Source organism: Hipposideros armiger, unplaced genomic scaffold, assembly GCF_001890085.2.
Source record: "Hipposideros armiger isolate ML-2016 unplaced genomic scaffold, ASM189008v1 scaffold_87, whole genome shotgun sequence".
Taxonomy (NCBI): domain Eukaryota; kingdom Metazoa; phylum Chordata; class Mammalia; order Chiroptera; family Hipposideridae; genus Hipposideros; species Hipposideros armiger.
The window spans coordinates 247,308-268,307 of NW_017731437.1; the positions used below are offsets into that span (position 1 = coordinate 247,308).

General features: G+C 53.9%; 2 protein-coding genes and 1 long non-coding RNA gene across 5 annotated transcripts in view; 1 reads left to right on the top strand and 2 right to left on the bottom strand.

Moving 5' to 3' along the window:
• Positions 1–6,315, bottom strand: part of FDXR (ferredoxin reductase) — an 8,446-nt gene extending 2,131 nt beyond the window's left edge. The window contains exons 1-7 of the mRNA XM_019644230.1: positions 6,126–6,315; positions 5,295–5,392; positions 2,016–2,111; positions 1,687–1,809; positions 1,352–1,465; positions 962–1,063; positions 87–223 (exon numbers count right to left, since the gene is read on the bottom strand). Coding sequence (XP_019499775.1) covers positions 87–223; positions 962–1,063; positions 1,352–1,465; positions 1,687–1,809; positions 2,016–2,111; positions 5,295–5,392; positions 6,126–6,204 — 749 coding nt within the window. The 5' untranslated portion in view covers positions 6,205–6,315. The remainder of the gene's footprint in view (positions 1–86; positions 224–961; positions 1,064–1,351; positions 1,466–1,686; positions 1,810–2,015; positions 2,112–5,294; positions 5,393–6,125) is intronic.
• A 2,528-nt stretch (positions 6,316–8,843) lies between these two features.
• Positions 8,844–20,742, bottom strand: FADS6 (fatty acid desaturase 6). 3 transcript variants are annotated; one of them, XM_019644494.1, is made up of 7 exons: positions 20,232–20,742; positions 14,330–14,510; positions 13,514–13,701; positions 12,334–12,513; positions 11,687–11,774; positions 10,977–11,098; positions 8,844–8,922 (listed from the first exon to the last, which is right to left on the bottom strand). In XM_019644494.1, exons 1-6 carry the CDS (start codon positions 20,604–20,606, stop codon positions 10,986–10,988), a joined length of 1,125 nt encoding a protein of 374 aa, XP_019500039.1. In that variant the 5' UTR covers positions 20,607–20,742; the 3' UTR covers positions 8,844–8,922; positions 10,977–10,985. The 3 variants fall into 3 exon arrangements, with proteins under 3 accessions (XP_019500039.1, XP_019500038.1, XP_019500040.1); XM_019644493.1 differs by lacking the exon at positions 8,844–8,922 and adding an exon at positions 10,131–10,218; XM_019644495.1 differs by lacking the exon at positions 8,844–8,922 and having other exon boundaries at positions 11,007–11,774.
• LOC109383764 (uncharacterized) lies at positions 10,218–20,225 on the top strand. The gene is made up of 3 exons (XR_002124294.1): positions 10,218–10,445; positions 11,634–11,711; positions 15,126–20,225. It is a non-coding gene; the product is annotated as an uncharacterized LOC109383764 (long non-coding RNA).
• Positions 20,743–21,000: the final 258 nt, after the last annotated feature.

A 21,000-nucleotide genomic window follows, 5' to 3' on the forward strand; every position in this document is an offset into this window, starting at 1 on the left:
TAGCTCCCCTCTCCCACCCCAGGCAGCATTATTCCCAGGGGCTCTGCCCTTGCCCACCTCCCAAGGGCAAACCATCTACTTAGGACCCTGGCCCCTCTCCCTCTGGCCCCAGCACCTTAATGGTGAAGGCCACTTGCAGGGGTCCTCTTCGGCCCACTACCCACACCGTCTTCACCTGGCTCTGCCTCAGCACCCCCAGGGCAGCCTCCGTGATGTCTGTTTTCTGGCACACAAAAAAGGACCTTAAAGTTATCCAACAATGAGCCTCTCCATTTGGTCATGTCCCTACCCTGAGGGAGCCTGAGAAGGTTGGCAGCCCGAAAGTGCACCACTGCCCCCCTCTGGTGGCCATATGGCGCACTGCCGCCAATTCTGCAAATGGCTCCAACTAGCAGCAAACCAGGACCACGCTCTTTCACTCAACAAGTGTTTACCAGGTGCAGGGTGCCATGTAAGGGGCAGGGGGAGACAGCGGGTGTTAATGGTGCGCAAAAGAGACATGGCCCTCACAGAGCTTCTGATCTGGTGGAGAGAGAGATACTTATCAAATACTCATTGATAAATATAAAATTACAGTGGTGACAACGTGCCTTGAAACAGAAGTAGACAAAGTCTATGAGAGGAAGACATAAGGCTTCCTAAAGGAGGCAACAATCGAGCCAAGAACTAAAAGACTAACTGGCAAGAGGTGAGTTGAGAGTGTTCCAAGCAGGGAGTGGTATGTGCAAAGGTCCTGTAGCACACGGAATAGTGCTGTGTTTTACAGGCCACATAGCTGGAGTCAGAAAGTGAAAGGGAAAAGTGATGAGGCTCATGGGCTGCCTTTCAGAAGGCTTCTGCCTGACACCATGGGGAAATGGAGCTCAGCTTGAAGGGATGGGGCCTGAACCCTGGAGCAGGGGCAGCCTCCCCTCAGTGTGACTTCATCTCCACCCCTCCAGCCCCTGACCTACCCACTCACCTCCAGGTGCTCAGGTGGGGTTAGCAGGATCCGGGCCACATCCAGAGCCACGTTCCCCTGCCCCAGAATCACGGCTGTGTCGCAGCTCAGGTCCGGTAGCAGCTGGAGGAGAGAGGTCTGGAGAGGGTTCCTCTAGCCTTGGCCCATAGCCCTCGGCCTCCCCCACACTCGGGACGTCCACCCCACCTGAGCCTCAACTCTGATTCCCCTCCCTCCACCCGGCCCCACCTCTTCCCAGAGGCCTTCCATGGTTGACCTCCCACCTCAGGCAGCCTGATGTCTCCCATCTCATCTCACTGGGGGCCTCCCCGTCCTGGATGGTGGCTCCTTCTCCCAGCCCTGGCTGAGGGGTGAGGAGGAAGAGGCAGTGGGAGTGCTCCCAAAACTCACCTCCCGGTTCTCAGGAAGCCCATTGTACCAGCCCACAAAGGCCCGGGCTGAGAACACACCGGGTAGCTCCTCACCAGGAATTCCCAGAGCCTGATGATCCTCTGCCCCGTAACTCTGAGGAAAGACCCAGAGCCCTCAGCACCAGCTAAGGGGCCAGGCAGCCCCCACGGGGCTCCCAGGGGCCTCCCTCCAGCTCCAACTCCGTAGCTTCCACTCTGGCCATGCCCAGTGGTTTGCGCCTCACCCCCATGCCTTCCATCCTCCAGCCACCACCTCCTGCTGCTGCCCTGCCCCAATCCTCTTCATCCCCGGCCCGGCCACCTGTCTGCACTCACCAGCACCACAGCGTGGTAGGCCTCCCGCAGCTCTGGCACGGTCACGTCCCTGCCCACGACCACGTTGCCATGGAAGGCACAGCGGTCAGAGCGGGCCGTCTGAGTAAAGGTGTTGATGACATTCTGCTGGGCCCCGGAGTGGGAGGGGTTAGAGGATGGGGCAGCTCCAGGGACCATGCTATGCCACTCTCACCCCACAATGTCCCCAGGATGGAACCTGGGTGGCGTCCAGAGGTTCTGGGGTCATTCCATGCAGCCAGGGAACCTCTCTTCCCTCCTTACCTTGACCAAAGTCTCCAAACCTCCCCTCCATGCCCAGAGACACCCACCTTCACCTCGGGATGGTCGGGTGCCACGCCAAAGCGCACCAGGCCAAAGGGCACACACTGCTTCTCATAGATGTCCACGTGGGCCCGGGTGTGATGCTGGGGAAGAAGGTGGCAGGCGTTGGGGCTGAGGGAGGGGCTGGGCCCCTACAGGTCCCCCACTTCCCGCACAGAGCAGGAGAGCCCAGCTCAGGGGGCTGAGGAGGCCTCGGCCCTTTGCTAGGAGAAAGAGCCCCCCCACACTCCCCATCTGCTTAGAGAGTCAGATGAGAAGAATGGGGCAGCTGAGGTCAGACCTCGAAGACTGCCAACCCATTGAAAACTCCGCCAACAGGAAGACGTATCAGGACAGCTTCTTTATCTGCTTGGGTTGGGTGTGCCACACAGCCTTGCCCTAGAGCCCCTCGACACTTCTAGAAATGCCCAGCCAGGCTGGTGACCTGAGAACCACCCTAGTCTCTAAGATCATCCTATTAGAAAGGGGACCAAGCCGGAAAGGGAGTTGGGGGCACAGCTGGGGCATGGGAGGGGCAAAGGGAGGTGGAAATGGCCCAACTTAGTCTTAGAAAAAACAATCTCACTCATACATTGGTTCCACATTGCCTGCCCTCTGGGGCACCTGGAGGGGCCATGGAGAAAGCACGGGGTTGGGCTCAGGCACCAACCAGCCACATGACTGGCAAGTCCTGGGATCTGCCTCTTTCTCTGTAAACTAGGACAGATGACACCCCTGTCCCTGGGTTGTTGGGAAGCATCCTGAAAGTCAGGACAGTGAGAGACTCTGGGCCACAAGCAGGTTCAGAGTCAAGCAGTTGGGGCTCCTACGGATGACACCGCCCTGCCTCGCACCCCATCTCGGCTCTTGCTCTAATAATACTCCCACGTCAGTGGGACTCAGGCCAAATGAGCTCCTGCCCTCCATTCGCCCTCACTCCGACAAAGCCTCGTGCTCCCCTCCTCACCTTTGTCCAAATCCCCTTTGCCCTCCACTCCACTGCCTGCACCCAAGTCCAGGCCCTCCACCACCCACCCGCCCCAGCCACAGATGGCACCCAACCCACCTCCTCCAAACCCCACTGATGTGGTACCCAGGATGAGCTCCGGCTTTGGGGTCCACAGCCACGGGGACCCCACCACTCTCTGGCTCTGTGCCACAGGAATGTTTCTTAACTTCTCTGTACAATAGAATATCCCTTCTGACATGATGTTCAAGAGTAAATGAGCAAGGCCTGAGCACTTAGCCCAGGGCTCGACCCACGTGAGTGTGCAGTCAACGAAAGCTACCATTACTATTACTGGTATTGTCGCATAACCTTCCAGGCTGCCCACTGCCTCAGGACAAAGTTCAAACTGCTCAGCCTGGTGGACAATACCTTACACAATCCGACTTTATCTTACATTCTTTCCTGCTGTGGATCTTTCCCTCTAGGTCACACTGCTCTCTCCAAGGCCATCTCCCAGAAAGCTAAATCCACTGGACATGCTTATTGGTTATCTGGCACGGGCTGACCTCATCTTCCACAAAACCCTCTCCTTCCTAACCCTTGCAGCTCCCTCTTAACCCTCCAGCTGTTCTTTCTTGGACCCCTCTTCCCCTGCTCTCCATAATTCCCATGTCAGGTCTTTGAGCGTGGGGACCATGCCTGTCCAGCTCACACCCATGTTCCCAGGGCAGGGCCTATACCTGTAACATGTCGGTGTCTAGTAATTGATTATAGAATGCGCTACCATGGTGCTTAAGAGTGGGCTCTGCCATCAAGCTGCCTGTGCTCAGGTCCTGGCACCTTTCCTGTCCAGGTGGGACCTTGGGCAACCTCGCTCAGCCTCAGTGTCTTCACCTGTGAAGCGAGAGTCATGACACACGCTTCGCAGGTTGTCTAGAGGGTGTGATGACATGTGGTACAGACAGTGCCTGACTCAGCTAAGTGCCACTGCCCCAGAAGTCCATGCATGTATCTTTGAGCTCCCAGTGGGCAAAGACCAGCTCTTAACTGGCCTCAGTGTCCATCTCCCAGCACCTCCCGCAGGGAAAGCACATGTACGTGTCAGCTGGCTGAGTGTAAGCCGGGGCTTTTGCTCACATCAGAGGCGCTGAGAATCCTGTCTGGAAGGCCCGCTCTCCCCCTTCCCTAAAATTCAGGCTCAGCCAACAGTGTCCCTTACACAAAACCCGCCAGGACTTCACCAGCCCCCGTGAGATCCCTGGGCTCTGGGACAGAGACCAGGGTAGTCCTACAACTGAGGAGCTTGCCTGGGGATGACTCCCCACATGTGGGAGGCCCGCTCCAGAGCCCGTGGCCTCCTTCAGTGCAGATCCAATGTGCCTTCTACAGGAAATACCTTTATCCCCACCTAACTCAGCTCATGCTGGTCACATCGTCGTAATTACCTCTTTCTCCTGTATTGCTTGGAAGGCGTGCTCAGGTCCCTTTCCAGCTGGGGGACAAGTCATCTCAGTCTCCCCAAGACCCTCCCAGTTTTAACACTGAAAGCCCCATGTCCTGGGCAAACTGGGGTGGTTGATCACCCTCTGTTAAGTATCTGCATATGTGTTTGTATACTTAATATAGTCATCATTTCTCCTGTCTCTTCATGGACACTCCAAATTCCTACAAAGTGAGGCCACTGTACAATGTCTTGGTAAGCCTAGGTCTCCCTTCCCTCCTCCCCCACATGATTCTTCCTCCCTCCTCCCTTCCACCAAGGTCCAAGGTCTGGCAAAGTCTCAAGGATACTTAATGACCTTGGGGCCCTGCCCACCAAGGCCAATACTGTAAGCCTTGAGACCCTGGCCTTCGGGGGGAGGCAATGGGGGTGGAGAGCAGGCTGAAAGAACAGCATAGCATGGGGAAGGCTGGAGCTATTGGTGAGGAGAGCACGGTGAGGTGGCTAAAGCTACAGAAAACCCTAAGAAGAGCAGGTAGAGCCTCAAGACGTAGGATGTTGGGAACAGAGTGCAGACAGTGGAAAAAGAAGGGAAGATGAGGAGCAGTATAGTCATCTTACAGGTCTGCATAAGCTCCCTAAAGGGCTCGGCCAAGGAGGCATAGCCAACCATCGCCCATCAGGTAGACACACTTCTCTCATAGCTGAGGACCTACAGTGGGGAGCCCCAGATGCAAGTGATAAAACGTGTAGTAAGTGATCTGTCTAGATGGGCTGGGAGCCCCTTCTCCATCAGGGATCCAGGAGTGCTTTTAAAACCCCAAAGAATGGGGCCTGCGCTTAGGACTGGAGCAGCAGGTGAGTCGTGGGTGAGGGAACCAGAAGGGCATGGCTTACCTTTAGCAGGTGTTGGGCAGTGTAGAAGCCAGCTGGGCCACTTCCCACCACACAGATCTGGGTGGTCTGCTCCTGCGTGGAGAACTGCTGACAGGAACCTAGGATGGGAGGCGGGGAGGTCAGAACAACACTCCCTCCCCAAACCCAAACCAATTTCAGTGTCAAACAGGAGATGAAGCTTCCCAAGTTTCACCCTCATTTTCATCAAAGCTTTGGTGTTTGCAGGGTTCTTATTTCATCTGAACCCCAAAGGCTGTCTTCATTCAGAACCCCACATCTCACACACGCGCTTTCTGTTACTGAAGATGGCCTACTCAGCAACCCCCACCACCCATCTCTGAAGTTGCCCTGAACAGTACTCCATTTTCTTTATGGGGTTTCCTACCCACCCAGCTAGAATACCACATCCCACCAACGGACCCCATGTCATCCCAATCTCACCCCTGTGGAGCTCCCCGTAATGCTTCCATTTTACCTCTCTAACCCCTCTCTCCACAGAACCCCACATTGCCCCCAATACACCCCTGCCTCATTCCTATGATCCCCTGTTTCGTCTCAGACTTCTCTCTTGTCCCCCAGACTTCCATATCACCCTCATTCACCCCTTCTCACATGTGTGGACATCATGGTCTCACCCTAGGGCATCTCACCCCACATCTGCCCCCAGTACGCCACCCCCATCTCGTCCGCATGAGTGGACCCTTCCAGTCTCGCCCCGGTCCCCTCTCTTGTCCCTGTCCAGCTCTGCCCCAGCTTGGCTCCGACCCTTCCCCTTAGAACTCGTAGGCCTCCCCGCGCTCCCATCCAGCCCCAGGGGTGCCCTGCTCCTACTCTGGGTGCTCCCGACGGGAGGCGGCCGGGTCCGAGGCCACGCCGACCAGTGCCACCAGCGCCAGCAGCGCGGAGCCATGGCCGGGAGAAGGAACCAGCCAGGGGAACTGCACTCGGTGACTGCCCCGCGCTCCGCGTTGGGCCGGCTCCGGCCCCGCCCCTCCCTGACCCCGCCCACAGGCGCAGCTCCGCCCTTAGTCCCGCCTCCTACGCTCTAGGAAAGCACAGCGGGGCGGCTCCACCACCATCCCCTAAAGAATCCCGCCCCCAAAAGAGAAGCCCGCCCTCGGATCCACCCATTTCTGCTGAAGGTCCGTCCCCCAGGGTTTCTGGTCCCCACGTGACTTAATAAATTTCTCCGGTCTTCACTCTCCCTCCAATTATCTGGAGTCTAGAGTTAAAAGAGAGCTAATCCTCATCGCTGTTTCAATATCGCCTCAAGAAGGGAACCAATTAGAGAGGAGTTTTCTCGGAGGCTCTCGTCGCTGACTGATGACGCATCCGCCTGTCCCTTCTGAAAGCGCGCGCCTCTGGTTTCTTGCTAGCCAATCACCAGTCCGGTTTAAGTAAGCCCATTGGGTAATAGCCAGGGATCCGGAAGTTCTGGGAGCGATTGGAAAAAGGGGCTCCCAGCTTGTAGTTTGGCGCCCCTACCAGGGTGCTATACAGGTGTGACCCTCTGGTGGTGCGGTTCAGGTTGGGCCAGGGAGAATTTTAAACCTTTGGGATGTCGAGGTAAGAAATGTCTAAACCTGTAGAGAATTTTTAGAAAACTTTATTTGAGCCAAAACTGACTACGATTGCTGAGAAGCAAAATCAAAAATGCTCCCAAGAATAAGTTTTGTAGTTTCTTTTATGCATTTGAAATTAAGGAGGGAAGGTAAGGAAGATTACATGAAAGTGGAAAAAAGCCAGGTGGGGATCACATAACAGGATAGTTAGGGTTATATGCTCTCCTGAGGGTGATTACAGCTTCGAAAGGTATTCTGACATTTCAAAGGTCTGTTAACCTAGATGCACAAGAACAATGGGCAGGACTGGCTTAAAACCTTTCACTAAAGAAGTTACAGGCCTGGGCGGTGATCACCCACAATGACCAGGCCATTTAGGAATTTATGATCAGGTCGTCCTGTGAGGTTACTTTTTATAGAGCCCCCTCTTTTGTCCACAGAGATCTTGTCCCACCTCACCCCACCTCCCCTTTACCTAATGCGGAAACAGAGGCGGAGTGACTTGCCCCAGGTGCTAAAGACAGAGCCAGATCTTGACCCTCGTCCATCAGGGCTGGAATAATGTAAGGCAGTGAGGCACTAGCCTTGGGTGCAGAATTTAAGGAGGCACCGAAAACCTCAGTAATCAAGATAAATAATACTATTTTAATGCAACATTTTAAAAGATCAAAATTAATGCAAAAAATCCATGATGAACAAAATAGACCTTTAAATGACAGGATCTGTGGTCACATCTGACCCAATAAGCCGAATGTCAGCTTCAGCTTCTTTTCCTCCCAAGGGCCCCCTTGTCAAACACTTCCTCAGAGAAGCCTTCCCTGACCCATCCTTCCCCAAGCTGAGTTAGGGCCCCTTCTTGTCGCCTACCACTCTACCCCATTATTACTTATTACACTGCCTTATCATTTTTTAATTATCTTTTTTTATTGAAATAACAAATACAAAAGTGCACACATCGGAAGTGTACTGTTTGATGAATTATCCAAAGATGTAATCCTGTAACCATGACGCAGATCAAGAAGTAGAACATGGCCAGCACCCCAGGAACCCCTTGTGCCCCTTCTGGTCACTTCCCCTCCCTGCTACTGCTCTGATTTCTAATAAGTCGTTCTGTTTTGTGCCTGTCTCGCAGGACCAGGAGTAGCTAAACTGTAGCTTGCAGGCCAAATCCTACCCAACACCTGTTGTTGTACTGCCCACAAGCTAATGGATTTTACATTCTTAAATGGTTTTTAAAAATGTAAAGAATAAGGTTTTGTGACGTGAAAAATTACACAAAGTCCAAAAAATTTTATTGGAACACAGTCATGCTCATTCTTTACATATGTTGTTTCATACTTTGATGGCACAAAATGCTTGGAATGTTTGTGACAGAGAGCATACTGTCTGCAAAGCCCAAAATAGTTACTGTCTTTACAGAAAATTTTGCCAACTCCTACACTAGACTAGAAGCTCCAGGAGGTTGGGGTCCAGTCTCATTCAGTCTTATGTCCCCAGAGCTTCGCACAGTGCCTGGTACATAATGGATGTTCATAGTTTGTTTTGTTTTTTTAAAGATTTTATTGGGGAATTGGGGGAGAGGAACAGCATTGGGGAATTGGGGGAGGGGAACAGACAAGTTGCTGTCCTTTTGTTCTTCAGTCTAGTTGTAGAGGACGTCGCTTCACTGGCTCATGTTGGTATTATCATTGCGCTCTTCCCAGGTGAGGCAGTCACTTGCTGGCCATTGGACAGCTGCTCACGGCGGCTCACAGCAGCTCACGAAAGCTCACGCCCACTGCCGGCCAGCCCCACTGCAGCCTACGCCATCGCCGGCCACTCATGGTAGCTCACGGCAGCCTATTGCAGCCCCAGTGCAGCCTACGCCATCACTGGCGACTCACGGCAGCCCAACTCCAGGTCGGACTATTGTTCACCATCTTAGCTGTAGAGGGTGCAGCGTCTCTGGCCCTCGTGTGGGATCCAGCCGGGGCCCTGCTGCTCAGAGCTGGCGTCCCAAGCCAGCTCTTAACCAATGCGCCACTCCGCTGGCCCTCATAATTTGAATGATCACATCGTTTATTATCCTTTCACATGGGCAGAAGAAAAGGAGATTCTGGATGAGATACCTCTGAAAGCCCTATAGGGCTCCCCTCCCGGAGGCACTATGTTTGGTGGTTAAGAACAGGGACACTGGAGTCGGACACACTGGGTTCGAACCCTTCTTCTGCCATTTACTAGCTATATGACATTGAGAAATTTAATCTCTCCAAGACTTATTTTCACAATATGTAATGTGAGGAGAAAATAGTACTAACTTCTGGTAAAAATTAAAATTAGATGGCATAGTAAAAATGTGCCGTAAGTTCTGAATAGATATTCGCTATCATCATCATCATTCTGAAGATGTTAGCTATCATCATCAATATTACCACCTCTGATACATCTTTGTAAATTAGACCTTAGGTCACCGCAGAGTCCTAGAAGGGCTTCATTCACTCTGTCCCCTCCCCTCCCCTCCCCTCCCCAGCCCCATGTGTTCCCAGCCCACATCCTCAGAGTAACAAAAAATCAAGCCTCAAAGTAATCGAGTGACTTTTTCCCAGGTGCCTGTGGTACAGCCAAGTCTGGTACCAGGGCCTCCCACTGCTGCTCCACTCAGGCCCAGATCAATAACAATGAGTCATTGGTTATGTATTAGGAAGGTTTTAATCATTAGCCAGGACTGTGCAATGGAGCCTTTTCTGACATTTCATTTTTCATATGGAGAATTAGCAGTTGGATGCATCGCACTCCCAGACCTTCAGGCCATCTCTGAGCTACTAGCGCATTTCAAAAGAGCAGCAGTAAGGCATAGCAAAGCAGTAGGCTGGGGAGGCTGCCAAGCCAGCCTCCTTCCAAGAAGGCTGCATGGATCCAAAACTGCTCTATCAGTCAGCCTCCCAGCAGGAAACAGATGGTGTGTTCAAAAGGTCTGATTGCAGAGAGTTTAATGAAGGAACTTTGTACAGAGGTGTGAGGAGGATTAAGGGAACCTTGAAGCACCCTGGGCTAGCAACAGCTGGAAGTTACTACCACTCTAGTCCCTGAAGGAGCTGTTTCGGAAGGAGTGACCATGGTAGCTGCAGGAGAGGGTGCCTGCCAGAAGGGTGACCTTCGGTAGAGAAAGGCAGGGTAGGGGGGAGTGGGGAAAGGATCTGGAGAGGCCGATGGCAGCTACCCAGCAGAGCCACCTAAGGCCTCACTAGGGATGGGTTCTCCAACAGGACCAGGCTTAGAGAATGCCCTCACCTGCCATTGGACCCATCAGCCCATCCTATTTGCTGACATTCCGCTTCCCACCACCAGGGGCAGCATGCCCTTCGCCCCGTCCAAGGACTTCACTGAAAAACACGGCAGTTAAGGACCCAGAACATGACTTGCATATTCTTAACCAGGGATGATTTTGCCCCCCAGGGGACATGTGTCCGTGTCTTCAGCCATTTTTGATTGTCACAACTTGGGCTCCTGGCACCTAGTGGGAAGCTAGGGATGCTGCTAAACATCCTACAATGCACAGGACAGGCTCCAACAGGAAAGAATGATCCGGCTAAAATGTCATAATGCCGAGGTGAGAAACCCTGTTTTAAACGAACTGCTCTGGCCTTCTTCTCTGTCCTTCCAGCTGGGCCCTTACTGTACCCCCTTATCCAGCCCCCAGCCAGGGCAGCTCCCAGCCCTCTCCCAAGTCTGCTTACTTTTGGCTGACTCTCAGTGGTGTCCCCCAGCAGCTTGACATCTTCCTCTGGCTCGCATCAATAGTTCCTTTACATTCCTGCCTCCCTCCCAGGCTGCAGACGATGCTCGCCCAGCCCAGCCCAGCCCTTGACTTCCAACTCTTGTATCTGCACCTCACACCCCTTCTCCTTCCTTTCCTCTCTAAGTCCATCTGTCCTCCAGACCCTGTGCCCATCACCCCCTCTAGCCTCAGCTATCCTCCCAGTAATTTTTCTCTCCCTTAATTGATAATTCTTCCAGGTCCACTCCTTCTAAATATCATGGAACAAAGCAGGTTTTTTTCTAGAGCTAGCCAAGGTCATGCTCAAAGCTATTTATACTCTTACTTCCAGAACCTGGAGTGCTCTCCTCACAAAACGCTTACGCTTAGATCTCACTGATGCTGTGGCTCTTGGGAGCTGCTGAGCCAGGCTGAGTGTCTTGCACAGGCTTCTCTGGCTGGGAAACTAGGAAGGTCTGCCAAAGGTAGCCTTCCCCTTGTGGTCCCTGGGGAGAGAGTTCCTTAGGGGACAGGGCCTCCGAGGGCACCGGAAGAAACAGTAACCAACTAAGTGTACGGCTCTCCTGGCATTCGGGAGGCCCTCGCCAAGGGCTGACCCTGCTCTCTCCGCGCCCCCTCCTAGCCTGGCCCCTGCACAGGGCCTGCCCTCATTGTCACCCTCCTTTAGCCCTCCCAAGGCTCAGGCATGGCAGGGGAGGAATCCAGCTGTTCAGTCCTGAGATGAAGTTGGCCAGACTGCCCCGAATGTCCAGCCACCTTTATTCTTTTCCTGCAGAGAGCCCTCGCAACCCAGAAAAGCAAGCAGGGCAGGTGACCCCCAGGGCCCCCAGCAGGAGATCCCTGCCTCACTGCCCACCCAGTGCCCCCACGCTTCAGGTCCACCACCCGCAGCCCAGCCACACCCACTGGGGAAGGGCCTGCACCTTCCCAGCCCCGGGGATGGCAAGTGGGAGCAGGACAGCCAGGGTTGGGCCTGGGAAGGGGAGCAGGGTGCCTGTGCTGAGCCGGCCTTCATTGCAGCCCCACCAGCTCGGTGATCGGAGGGGCCCGCACCATGAACTCCTCATACTGACTGAGGAACAGCCGGAAGCGAGCCAGGTAGGTGTCCTCGTTGTAAGGCAGCTGCTTCTCATGGAGGAACTGGGACACCACAGGCTTCACCTGCCAGAAGACGGGCTGCTGAGCCAGGACTGGGGGCCCCTCGTCTTCCCAGCCCCAGCTCCTGTCTGCCTTGTCCCGTGGTGTTATGCAGGAGCCGGTGGGGGGGGGGGCTTGGAGAATTCCTGCCTCTCTCCCTCCCAGCAGGCAAGGGGGGCGGGCTTCTCCTCAACCCCCCTCCCCCCCAGGGCTTCCAACTGCATGACAGTCCTCCTTGCCATGATGGATGAAAACCATAGTTCCTTCTACCAAGCACCCGCTGCGTGCCCAGCATTTCAGATCCATTTCTTCATTTCAGCCTCTAAGCCTGTCAGTGTGAGCGCTGACAGACGAGGAAGCCGAGGCTCGCAGACGGTCACTTAACGTGTCCAGAGTCACGCTGCTAGTAAGAGACCCACACGTCTCTGATCGGAAACCCACACCGCTGCCTGTACACTGGGCTGCCTTTCCTGACGCCCTCTGACTTGGGGGACTCGGGGTTCAGGTGAAACCTGAAGGTTACTCACCCTCTGCCCTCAGGTGGTCCCTTCCTCCCAGCCCCTCCAGCCCGACCCTCCTCTACCTTCAGGCACATGTTGTCAGAGAGCCTGGGGAAGAAGTGGTGCTCCACGTGGCAGCTGATGATGGAGTGGCCGAACGCCCAGTCCAGCACGGGCAGCCGGGGCAGGTTAAGCACGCCCAGGCTCATCATGTGAATCCGTCGGGGCTTCTTGTCCCGGGAGAACATGGGGAGCCCGATGTGCTGTGACGGACACGTGGGTCACCACCTGGGCCTCCCCACCCTGCCCCAGGAGTCCTCACCTAGCACTCAGGGACCAGTGGGTTCTTCTGCCCCCTTACTCCCACTCCAGCAGGACCTGGTAGAGGCTTGAAGGGCTGGGTTCACCTGTCTGGCCCTGAGCTTAGTCTCGTCATCTCTGGGCCTCTCTCCCCATCTGTACAATGAGGGGCTTGGCCTGGGCACCCCTCGGATCCCCTGGTACTCTAAAGCTTGCAACTGTTTACCACTTGCTCTCATGTCATTACGTCTTTGCTTCTCCCTGGAGAGCCCCTTCTCTGCTCTGTTTTCACCCATCAAAATCTTGCTCATCGTTCAAGATCAAGTTTGTGCATCTGCATGTATATTTTCATTCAACAGGTTTGTATACATGCCCCTCCACCAGGCACCGTCCTAGGTCCAGGGGATGCCAAGTGCACGGGAGCTTCCATTCTAGCAGGACAGGCAGCTGGGACACACTAGGGGACTAAGTCACTCATGGCAGTTGTGCTAAGTGCTGGGATGGTGATGTGCAGGGTGCTCTAACCCCGGGTCTTCACTGGTCCAAGGAGCAAGGAGGCGTTCGTCCCTACAGAAATGGCCGAGGACAGTGTGCTGAGCCCTGGCCTCCCAGGAAGACCTCCGTCTGCAGCTCCTCCATCTGCCTGCCTCGTGGCCTGTGCTGGGGCCTCTGTGACGGACCTCTTTCCACTTCACATGGGGTTATCACAGCGCCCTGAGGGCAGGAGCTGGGGGCCCTTCACTTGAGTCACCACAGGGCTTAATCAGGAGCCCAACACATAGTAGGTTCTTAACCCATCTTCGCTCCATGCGTGAATGGCAGCCAGCGTTGAAGGGAGACCCGAACTCCCTGTGATGACCCACAGGGAGGAGTAGCGGGCTGGGTGGGAGGTGGGGAGATGCTTCCTCAGGCGGAGAATGCTCCCCACGGCCCGCCAGCGCCCAGGGTGGGGGGAGCCCTCACCTGGAAGATGTTGACATGGAGGAAAGGGTGGGCCAGCAGGGATCTGGTGATGAGCATGCAGACCAGGGCTGAGCTGGGGCTCTTGAAGCCAGACACGTTCAAGAGCAGCCAGTAGTGAGAATAAAGGCCCAGGGAAATCAGGCCCAGCGTCCGCAGAGCCGTCCTACGCTCCACGTTACTCAGCCGCTCTGCCAGAAGGGGCAAGAAATACAGGGACAGGGTGGGCAAGGTTCTGATCCAACGTAAGCTGGCTCCTCGGCGGCTCAGTGGTGCTAACTAGGGTGACCTAAGTGTGTTCACCCACATGCCGCCCTGAAAAGTAGGTGCACCCATTTTATGGAGAGGAAATGGAGCACTAAGCAACCGGAACAAGGTCATTCTGATAGTAAGCAGCGGCCTGGGGCTCGAACCCAGGACTGGCGGCACCCCCAGCCCCTGCTCCTTCCACCACGATAGTGCTCCCATGATATTAAAAATTATCACATGTAATATAGCGCGAGGCATTTACAAAGCATTTTTATATCTATGACCTTATTATGTTTTCACACACTCTTGAGGAGCAGATAAGAACCTGAGGCTCAGAGATGTTAAGTTACCTGCCTGAGGTCACCAGCCAGTAAGTGGCAGCACCAGATTTGGCCCTGGGTCCGAGGCTCTTCCCACCCTGCCTGGCTGTCTCAGAAAGTTCCTGTCCCGTCTTAACTCAGGGCTCCTCACCTCCTCCACAGGCAGCTTCCATCAATCAAGGAGGGAAGGAAGGAAAGGGAAGACCAGGTCTTTGCAAGGCACTCTGGACCCCGGCCCTGGCATACTCACCAACAGCCACCAGTGGGGTTATTATAGGGATCAAGAGAGGCGCAAGGAACATGTAGACGTAGCGGTTGAGGCTAGGCAGCCGCCACGTGCTCGAGTCCCCCAGGCCCAGCACGTTGGTGTAGCCATGGTGTATCTTGACGTGTCCATACTTGGCGTACTCTGCAGGGAAGGCCGTGCATACCTAGAGGAGGGAGCCAGAAAGGGCACTGGGTCCATGTTAGGCAGGACCTTTCGGAACCTCAAGAACACCCCACCATCCCCGGACGCTGCATTTCCAGAGCCCTCCTGCCTTACACCCCCAGCTAATCAGCCTTGACCATCAACTCTCAGATATCTGTGACCACAGAGTGGCAACCAGTCAAAACAAGTGTGTCCACTTGGCGTGGCATGTTAGTGGGCGTGAGGCCAGCGCCCCAGATTGCCACTCTGCCACTGACCACCCAGGCAGGCCTGCAAGCCTGAGAGGACTGGACGCACTGCTAGTCAGGTTCCTGGCATCGCATTGCAATTATTTTGTGCGTGTTTATCTTGGAAACATCTGTACCTTCGAACCCTACTTTTCATGCTGAGCCCACAGCAGTGAGGGGAGGAGTGCAGGAGTGGTATGGAAGCCAAAGGGGGGTCATCTCCGGAACTGTCCACGAGGGTGGCACCTGGAGTGAGGGCGCCCTGGTAGGGGCTGAGAGCTAACTTCTCCCTGGGGTGGCTCCTCTGGCACACGTGGGATTCTCCTAAGCTGGTCGCCAAGAAGGCCCATTTTGAAGGCAAAAGAGACACTGTGGTGTTTCTCATGCAGATACATGCAAATGAACATGCAGATGCCAGCCTCTTCCAACGTTTCGCCCTGGCCAGAAGACTTTGCCAATTTTATTGAAGATGCTGCCTGCCAGTTTCCAGGAGAACCTGAAGAGTTTCTCAGTGCCAATCACTGTGAGCCTGGTAGACAGCAAAACAGTTTGATGAGTACTCAGCATTCTGTCCTTCACGTGTGTGACTTGTTAATCTTCTAAGCCCAGGGGACAGCGGTGTTATTCAGTTGACAGAAACTGAGATTAAAAAGAAGCCACATGACCACCCCAGGTCACTCAGCTAGGTAGGTAGCAGAGGCGGAATTTGAACCCAGCTCCATCCAAGATAATCCATAAGGCCCCTGGGATGAGCCACTTACTGCATCCAAGCAGGTTTTGCTCTCTGTTTCTGTAACCTTGCAGGACAGAAGCTGCAGAGGGTGGGTAGGTAACATATCAATTAAAGTGACATCTCTTCCAGGCCTGCTGGTCTCAGAGGACCTGCCTGCTCAAGAGCGTGCACCCATTGGGATCCCTTGGTCGGTTCAAGTTAGTGGCAGAAGCCCTTTGGCAGCAGGCATGGGGGCCACAGTAGAGCCCGTTGGGATGTCCTGAGGCCAGCCTGCCTCTGCCCAAGGCCTGCAAGTGTGTGTTTTGAACCTCAACAGTTCTGTCCCATGTGCCGAAGAAGTGACTGTTCTCAGCTGCTTCTTCCATGCACTTCTGCTCCAAAGTCCAATCCTGTCTGCACTGCTGCTTTCATGAAGAAATGTCAGCTGAATGCAGCAGCCTGCTTAGTGACCAAGTTGATTTTCCTTCTGGCACAAGCTCAGCATCTCCTCACTGACCGCCCTTTGAGTAGCAACGCCAGAAACGACCTGGAGCGTGAACCAGGCCAAGCGTGGTAAGAACCAGGCCTTCAGGGCCCTGGTAGGGTTCTCCGCCGTGTGCTCAGACCCAAGGATGCCAGGGAGACCAGTTACCTGTACGATAACGTAGCATGTGACTTGTGACTCAGCACATGCTTCCAGAGTCTGTGTACGATTTGCCTTTTTATATGAATAAGAGCAGATTTGAGGCTGTTTCTGTAACACGGAAATTCTCGCTCCCATCTAGATGTTCTTTCCCGAGAGGAAGAGAAAGGAATTTAGGCTAGAAGTGGAGACTGCACTCAAATTACAGCATGTGTACGTGCGTGTACACGCATCAACCAAAGGGCAGTGGGAATCGGCCACGTTCTGTGGAAGTAGTTGGAGAATGGGCTGTCCTGCTGTAAAGGTTTATTTAAAGGTCTCACCCAAAAGGATTCCACATACAGACACAGAAAAAGTTCAGAAGCCTCCAGGTTGGTGCCACTTCTTGATATCACCACCCCTGTGCTCCTCAGGAAGAGTTAAGAGCCCTAATCCCTTAATAGCACTCAGGCTCTGCAAGTGGCCAGACTGTGCCAGGGACAGATGTCAGTATAATTCCTCTTGGCATCATCTCTCAGCTAAATATCAGGACCCCAAATCTCTCATTAGTTCATTCATTCCTTCATTCAGTTGTTTGTACTAAAGTATCCTTAGGCCTCCGCTGGTGGCCAAAGGTAGTTATCTAATTTATTTTTGAATAGAGAATATATTTACATAATTCGGAATCAAAAAGTATTCAGTGAGGGTCTTCTTCCCCTCCCCCCACTCATCCCCCAGCTGCTCTGAGAGGTAAGGGGGGCTCGCAATCTCTCATGTATCCTCTAATGTTTTCCTTTTATTTTCTTTTTATTTTTTAAACAAACAATACTTTGCAGGATTAAAAACCACCATTATAAACTTATGATGCAACCAAAGTTGAGTGTTCCAAACACTCAAAAGCTTGAGTGTTCAAAGTTGAGTAGTTCACCCTGCTGGATTGGAAGGGGCAGGGCAGGGCGAGGCAGGTGATGGGCCAGAGGCTGTTGATTTGGGCCAGCTGAGAGATGGTGAGGCTGGGAAGGGCGGGCATGGAGGCAGGATCTGGGGAAAAGGTGAGGAGTAGGAGGAGGCGAGAGAATCAAGGGTAAGGCTAGACTTCCAGCTCAGGGATGGGGACATGGTGGGGCCACTCCAGAGGTGCGCATAGGAGCGGAGAGCCCCAGGTGTGAACAGGACAAGAAAGAGGGGCTGTGGGTCGTCCCAGGGGCAGCGTCCCTCAGGCAGGACAGACTCCGGGCTGGAGTCTGCACAGCGCCTCTCACGATTCCCAGGGGCTGGGCAGCCCCTTCACACTGGCTATAGAGTGGTAGGGACCTCTGGGGCTCTGCAGGCCTCGGCGATAGGTTTGTCAGATAACGTATAGCACGACCAGATAAAGTCGAATTTCAGATAAACAACCAGTCACTTTTCGTAGACATATACCCCAGCCAGGGGGCTGTCCTATGCGCTATAGGATGTTTAGCAGCATCCCTGGCCTCTACCCATTAGATGCCAGTAACACACGCGCACACACACACACACAGTCGTGACAGTCCAAAATATCTGCAGACATTGCCAGTGTCCCTGCTTTGCTCTCCCCTCTGTGCTGATAACATTCGCACTGCCTGATCGATGGCGCCACCATCAGGTTCTGCCGGCCCTGCTTCCACCCGCACCACGTACCAGCTGAGCGGCGGCCTTGGGCAAGTAACTTAACCTCCCAGCCCAGCTTCTCCTCATCTACAGAGTGAGGGTAATAGGTAACAATTGCTTCAACCACATAAAGAGGCGTGACTATTAAATGAGATCATTCACGTAAGGTACACAATAAGCACTCAATAAGTGTCAGCTGGTATAATCAGGATTTTTATTATTTTGATGTCACTCATGTGTGTCTGTTTCCCCACTTGACGCTAAGCCCCTGGGGAACTGGAAGCGTTTCATTCACTGTTACGTCCCCAGCGCCCAGCAGAGGGCTTGGCAGGGAGCAGAAGGTCAGTGATGTCGAGTGCACTGCTCTGCCATCACCTGCTCAGCCTCGACCGACCGACCGACACTCTCTCAGTCCCCAAAGCTCCCCATCCAACCGGCTTCCCTCCCAGCCTCTGCTCCCAGCTGGGCAGCCTCTGGTGCCTCCTAGCAGCCCCACCCTTTTCTCTCCAAGCCCCTCCCTCAAGGGCACACTCAGACTCAGTGCAGCCATCCATAAGCAGCTGCCTAGCATTGCTGCAGGGTTTTCTGCCTCTGAGGGGCCATGTGCAAGCCCACCAGGGTCCTGTCCACTAGGAGCCAGGCTTTACAGACACATGTGAGTTGAATTCGCCATGAGACCCCCTTCCCAGAGTCTTCGGGCTTATCCTTGAGGAAGTCACACCAAAGCTTGGAAGTGCATTTTGCAAACCTACACATGTGATAAAATGGCATAGAAATACAGGCATACACACACACTATACTAATGTCAATTTCCTGGTTTTGCTATTGAATGACACTTATCTAAATGTCACTATTGGGGGAAACCCGGTGAAGGGTATGCCAGACCTCTCTGTCCTATTTTTGCAACATCCTGTGAATTTATAATTATTTCAAAAATAAAACGTTGTGTTTTTTTTACAAAAGTCTATTTTGTACTGCAGGTCTCAGTTTGCCCTCTAAATGATTTTAGCTTTGAATTTTTATAAAAGTTTGAGCCAAACTGATGACCTATGACAGGGAGAAAGATCTCAAATGCTCCTTAAGTAAATTTTTTAAATTAAAAAAAAAGTCATAGTTGAGCATCCACAGACTAACACCCCTCGGGGTTCAGGTGGGAACAGGCAAAGAGAAGGTCAGAAACAGCCCCGAGAATCATGGTGACACGGAACTACTGGGAAAGAGAACGTTCGAGAATCCTGCCCAGGCTGGGCATTCTTGGCTCTGTTTCCACCACCACACAGGACTCAAACGAAGGTGGTTGCATTCTCCTGGATGACACTGGGGAGAGGGTGGGGGAGTGGGCAGAGCTGGCCTGTGCTCCCAGTGGACCAGCTGGGACTCCGCCCCCATAGCACAAAGCGGACGTTAGAAGGAGGGTTTGAAGTTGAGACACAATAGAGTTTAGTAACTGGCACAGCCTGTTTCCTCCCACTCAGGGGAGCATCCTAATTGTGAGTGACATGCAAGGGAGTCCCTAAGCCCTTTGATTTCAGGAGCTAGTCCTTCCCAAGCTTCAGTGCTTAAACCATGGTGGCTCTGCCCACCACCTGCTCCCCTCTCCACCTTCCTGTGACCCTTCACTGGCAGTACCCGGAGGGTATAACCGACAGTCCCCGCGACATCACCCAGGACAGGGAGGATCTTGGGTTCTCAGTGGGCTGGGGAGAGGGTCAGAAGTATGCTATAGGAGGAATGGGACATTCTGTAGGCCAGAAGTGAGTCTTGAGAGGGAAGTTCATGCTGGTGTATGTAGGTATGTACGGCCTGAGATACTTTAGCCAAGAAATAACAATACCAGGAGTGTCACTGCCCCCTCCATCCTCCCCACTCCTCCTCCCAGATCCACTGGGTCAGAGAGAGTGAGGCCCTTGCCCACCCCCAGCTGGAGCCAGCAGACCCTGAGACAAACCCGGCAAAAGCTGGGTGCCCAGGGAAAGCCAGTGATACTCAGCTGACACCTGAGGTTGTGGACTAGGGGACTAAATTACTCTATAGTGAGGGTCTCCTGAGCGTCAAGCCTTGGGAAGGGCACAGGCACCCAGCAAGAGGAGATGACAAGAGGATGTGGCAGAAGTGGACAGTTAGAGATCCAGGAGGGTCCTGGGCAGCAAGAGCTTGTCCTTTGTGCAATCCAGAGAATAGGTGGTGGGCCAGGGCCACCTCACAACACACACAAACACACACACACACACACACAGAGTTTCGTCTGCTTTGCATAACTGCATCAACCTTTCAGTTAAAAACAACACAAACAAACAAACAACAACGAAAACTGCTAACCCTTTCCTTGCAGCTGAACGCACGTTCCCTCCAGAGAAAATAAGCAGAGCTAACACTTGGTGAGCACCCGGGAGTCAGGCTCAGGCCCTAAATCGGGATCTTCCTATCTCATTTAATCCTCACGCTGGATGAAATGAGAGTCACGCTGGCACAGAACAATGAAATTGCCCACTTGGCACCAGCAGCCACCCCCACGCCCTCCAGGCTCACCTCCACAAAGAAAAATGCCCAGATCTTGCTCCAGCGTTTGGATTCGGTGAGGGCGCCGTGAGTGGCCAGGTGGCTGCCCTTGACAGTGAGCGTGTAGTGGCACACACCCAGGATGGTGATGCCCAGGACAAAGACCAGGACATTCTCAGAGCGCAGGCACAGGAACCCTGCATGGGGATTGGGGGGAGGGGGCAAGGTTTTCCTCCAGCTCTTGGAGATCTCAGCCCAAACACCCCAGCCCCACACCCGGGAGGCCAGGCCAAAGTGGGCCCAGGCCTGGGGGCTTCCACAGACAGCAGTGAGGCAGGTCCCACTGTGGCCTGGGAGTGATGGGTTGGTTCTCTCCACAGGATTTGGGACAAAACAGAGCCCCATTGACTCCCCAAGGATTTGGGGGGGGCTGATTCTGGGCCCCAGCCAGAGCAGTGATGGGGCTAGGGCATGGTGGGGGTCCAGATTAGGAGAGGTCCAGGGGAAACACCCACACTCCTTCCTCACTCACCTCACCTCATCCCTGGTGACCCCACGAAACATCCTCCCCCTCCCCCAGGCCACCTGCTTCTCTCCCCCCCTGCCTCTCAGTGACTCCTCTCAACTTTCCCCTCCACCTCCCTTCATGCCATCAGACATTTTCCTTCCTTCAGCACCCAGGTCCTCTGGGGACATGGGACAGGACACCCCAACCAGACTTTCGGGTTTGGGGTGTGGCTCTCCATCCCGGGATCTCCAGCATGCAGTGTCTCCCCCACGCCCCAACCCTCTCCATCAT